Raw genomic sequence first — 3,888 nt, forward strand, 5'->3', positions numbered from 1 at the left:
CCTTCAAGGCTAACTGGCGTCTAGTCTCCAAGGAGGTGTCCTTGCTCTCGGAGCTCTGCATCTCTGTGGACACTGCCACATAGTCCTCAGGTTCACACACCACTGTCACTCGAGCGTGGTTTTTGGCTGCAGCTCTCAGTAAGGTTACTCCACCTTCGAAGAACAAAAGATGTATTGATTTTGTATGTCCCTGTCAGCTTATGAACCTCTTTCAAATAAAGCCACTATGCAAATACTTTCATTTTAATTCTTGACTTAAAAATCAGAAAAATAAGCTGGGCGTGGTGACTCACACATGTAATCCCAGAACTTTGGGAGGCTGAGGCAGGTGGATCACCTGAGGCCCGGAGTTCAAGACCAGCCTGGCCAACATGGCGAAACCCCGTCTCTACTAAAAATACAAAAAAAAATTAGCCAGGCATGAGGATGTACGCCTGTAATCCCAGCTACTCAGGAGACTGAGGCAGGAGAATCACTTGAGCCCAGGAAGTGGAGGTTGCAGTGAGCTGGAATTGTGCCACTGCACTCCAGTATGGACAAAAGAACAAGACTTGTCTCAAAAAAAAAAAATCAGGAAATAACCTAGATGAATCTCTGCACAAAAAAAATATAGCGTAGAAAATATAAATGAATTATAGTAATCCCCCAACAAAATCCAATAGAAGTATCTTTCTATTTCCTCAATAATGAAAGTCAAAGTGAAACCTCATTAAAATTTAAATAATCCTCTCCTCTCTGTCTTCTAAAATGGTTTTTCTGACTTACCAATGTCAATTTGCTCCACAGCCTCCTCAACAGTTACACCTGGAGAAGCCACTGTCTTCACAAAGGGATAGAGATTGCAGGCAACAACTCTAAAAGCAAGACGAATTTGGCTGTGATTAAAAACTCCACTGGAGATTTACAGCTATCCAGGGGAAAAAACAAGCCAGTATTTTTAACATGACCAAAAGCCACACAGAACTAAAATATAAACTGTGAGCCTGACCTTTTAGAATTCTAAAGAGTGTGTTAAAAAGTCAGGGTGTCCTGCTGGGGTAGAGCAGAGGTAATTTAGTCAGCAGGTGCTCTCTGGAGCTGGATACACAGTACGCCCTCTCTCGACGCCACACTGCTATGCTACTGTCTGCATAACCTTAGCTACCCAGGACCACCAAGCCATCAAAAATTTATAAAACATTTTAACAGAAGTATAAATTACAAGATGATAGATAACATCCTCATTTTGGAATGTGATCACTATTATCCAGGACATGAGAATTTAGATTCTTTTTCCAGTGGATTGGTACAATGACGAAAACATTGGTGCATTCTAAGGGTGAGACATTTGTTTTGCCTTCAGAGAGGTCATAAAAATGATGGTAGCAGGAATGCCAAAAGAATAATTTAAAATACAGAGGTAGGCTGGGTACCGTGGCTCACACCTGTAATCCCAGTACTTTGGGAGGCCAAGGCAGGTGGATCACAAGGTCAGTAGTTCGCGACCAGTCTGACCAACATGGTGAAATCCCGTCTCTACTAAAAATACAAACATTAGCCGGCTGTGGTGATGTCCACCTGTAATCCCAGCTACTCAGGAGGCTGAGGCAAGAGAATCACTCAAACCTGGGAAGTGGAGGTTGCAGTGAGCCCAGATCATGCCACTGCATTCCAGCATGGGGGAGAGTGAGACTCTGTCTCTCAAAAAATAAATAAATAAATAAAATAAAATAAAATGCAGAAGTAATCTAAAATTAACCATCAGTGAAGTACAGTTCCATCCCCAGGACTGTAGTATGAGGAGCTCTGGGACAGGCCCCCTAGTGAAACAAATCTAACTACTGAAAACTTATTAAACAAACAAACAAACAAACAAACAAACAAAAACAGAAAAACAAGAGGAAGGGAAAGACTTCGAAGCCCATCTTTTTTAGGTCTACGCCCTCCTACTAAAACCAGACAAATGTTGCAAGAAAACTAGAGACCAGTATCTCTTAGGTATCTTGACACAAGATACCTCAACAAAACACTAACAAATTGAATCTAGAAAAATGCAAAGACCACCTGATCATCTCAATAGATGTACAAAAAGCATTTACAAAATTCAACAGCTATTCATATAAAAACACTCAACAAATTAAAAATAGAAGGAAACTTACTGAACATGACAAAGTGTAAGAAAAACTCACAGCTAACATCATACTTGATGGTGAAAGACTAAATACTTGTCCCCTAAACTCAGAAACAAGACAAGAAGCTGGGTGTGGTGGCACACACTTCCCAGCACTTTGGGAGGCCGAGGCAGGCAGATCACCTGAGGTCAGGAGTTCGAGACCAGTCTGGTCTTTCACATGGTGAAACCCTGTCCCTACTAAAAACAGTAGGCTATTTTTATATAGGGGAAGGTGGCACGCGCCTGTAATCCCAGATACTTGGGAGACTGAAGCAGGAGAATTGCTTGAAACCGGAAGGCGGAGGTTGCAGTGAGCCAAGATCACACAATTGCACTCCAGCCTGGGTGACAAGAGTGAAATTCCGTTTCAAAAAAGAAACAAAACAAGAACGTCCATTCTTACCACTTCTACTGAACACTGTACTTGAAGTTCTAGCCAGGGCAATTAGCAAATAAAATATAAGCCATCAGGACTGGAAAGAAAACAGTACAGTTATTTCTATTTGCGGATGAATCATCTAGTATACAGAAAATCCTAAGGAACTCACAAAAAATAACTCCTTAGCATGAATAAATGAGTTTAGCAAAGCTGCAGGATATATGGTCAATATACAAAAATCAATTGTATTAAAATATATGTTAGCAATGAATGAGAAAAAAATTTAAGAAACAATTCTACTTCACAAGACACTGTTAAAAGAAATTAAAGAGAATCTAAATGACTAGAAAGACATCCCATGTTCAAGGACTAGAAGATTTAATATTCTTAGGATAGCAACATTTCCCAAATTGATCTACAGATTCAACACAATTCCTATGAAAATTCCAACTGTGTTGTTTCGCAGAAATGGACAAGCTGATTCTAAAAATCATGTGGAAATGCAACGGACCCTGAAGAGTCAAAGCAATGTTGAATAAGAAAAACGAAATTGGGCCAGGTGTGGTGGCTCGTGCCTGTAATCTCACTTTGTGAGGCCAAGGCAGGTGGATTCCCTGAGGTTAGGAGTTCGAGACCAGCCTGACAAACATAAAGAAACCCCATCTCTATTAAAAATACAAAATTAGCCGGGTGTGGTGGCACGTGCCTGTAATCCCAGCTACTTGGGAGACTGAGGCAGGAGAATCAGTTGAACCTGGGAGGCAGAGGTTGCAGTGAACTGAGATGGCGCCATTGCACTCCGGCCTGAGCAATACAGTAAGACTCCATCTCAAAAAAGAAAAAGAAAAGAAAAATGAAGTTGGAGGACTCACATTTCTTGATTTCAGTTTCCTATAGTAATGGTGTAGTACTGGAATAACAACAGGCACACAGACCAAGGGTGCCAAGACCATTTAATGGGGCAAAGAACAGTCTTTTCAACAAAGGATGCCGAGACAACTGGACAGCCACATACAAAATAAAGTAAGACCTCTATTTCATATCTACATATAAAAATTAATTTAAAATGAACCATAGACTGAAGTATAAGAGCTAACACTAAAATAACTCTTAAAACATACACAGGCCAGGTGTGGTGGTTCACGCTTGTAATCCCAGCACTTTGGGAGGCTGATGTGGGCGGGCCACCTAAGGTCAGGAGTTCAAGACCAGCCTGGCCAACATGGTGAAACCCTGTCTCTACTAAAAATACAAAAAAATTAGTCAGGTGTGGTGGTGGACACCTGTTAATCCTAGTTACTCCAGAGGCTGAGGCAGGAGCATTGCTTGAACCCGGGAGGTGGAGGTTGCAGTGAGC

At 41.3% G+C, this 3,888-nt stretch overlaps 1 protein-coding gene across 1 annotated transcript in view; it reads right to left on the reverse strand.

Annotated features, from left to right (window-relative positions):
* ATIC (5-aminoimidazole-4-carboxamide ribonucleotide formyltransferase/IMP cyclohydrolase) overlaps nt 1–3,888 on the reverse strand; it is a 37,183-nt gene that overhangs the window by 26,489 nt on the left and 6,806 nt on the right. Inside the window, exons 5-6 of the mRNA XM_017534916.2 lie at nt 766–854; nt 2–153 (exon numbers count right to left, since the gene is read on the reverse strand). Of these exons, the coding sequence (XP_017390405.1) occupies nt 2–153; nt 766–854 (241 nt within the window). The remainder of the gene's footprint in view (nt 1; nt 154–765; nt 855–3,888) is intronic.

This window comes from Cebus imitator, unplaced genomic scaffold, assembly GCF_001604975.1.
Source record: "Cebus imitator isolate Cc_AM_T3 unplaced genomic scaffold, Cebus_imitator-1.0 Scaffold89, whole genome shotgun sequence".
Classification (NCBI taxonomy): Eukaryota; Metazoa; Chordata; class Mammalia; order Primates; family Cebidae; genus Cebus; species Cebus imitator.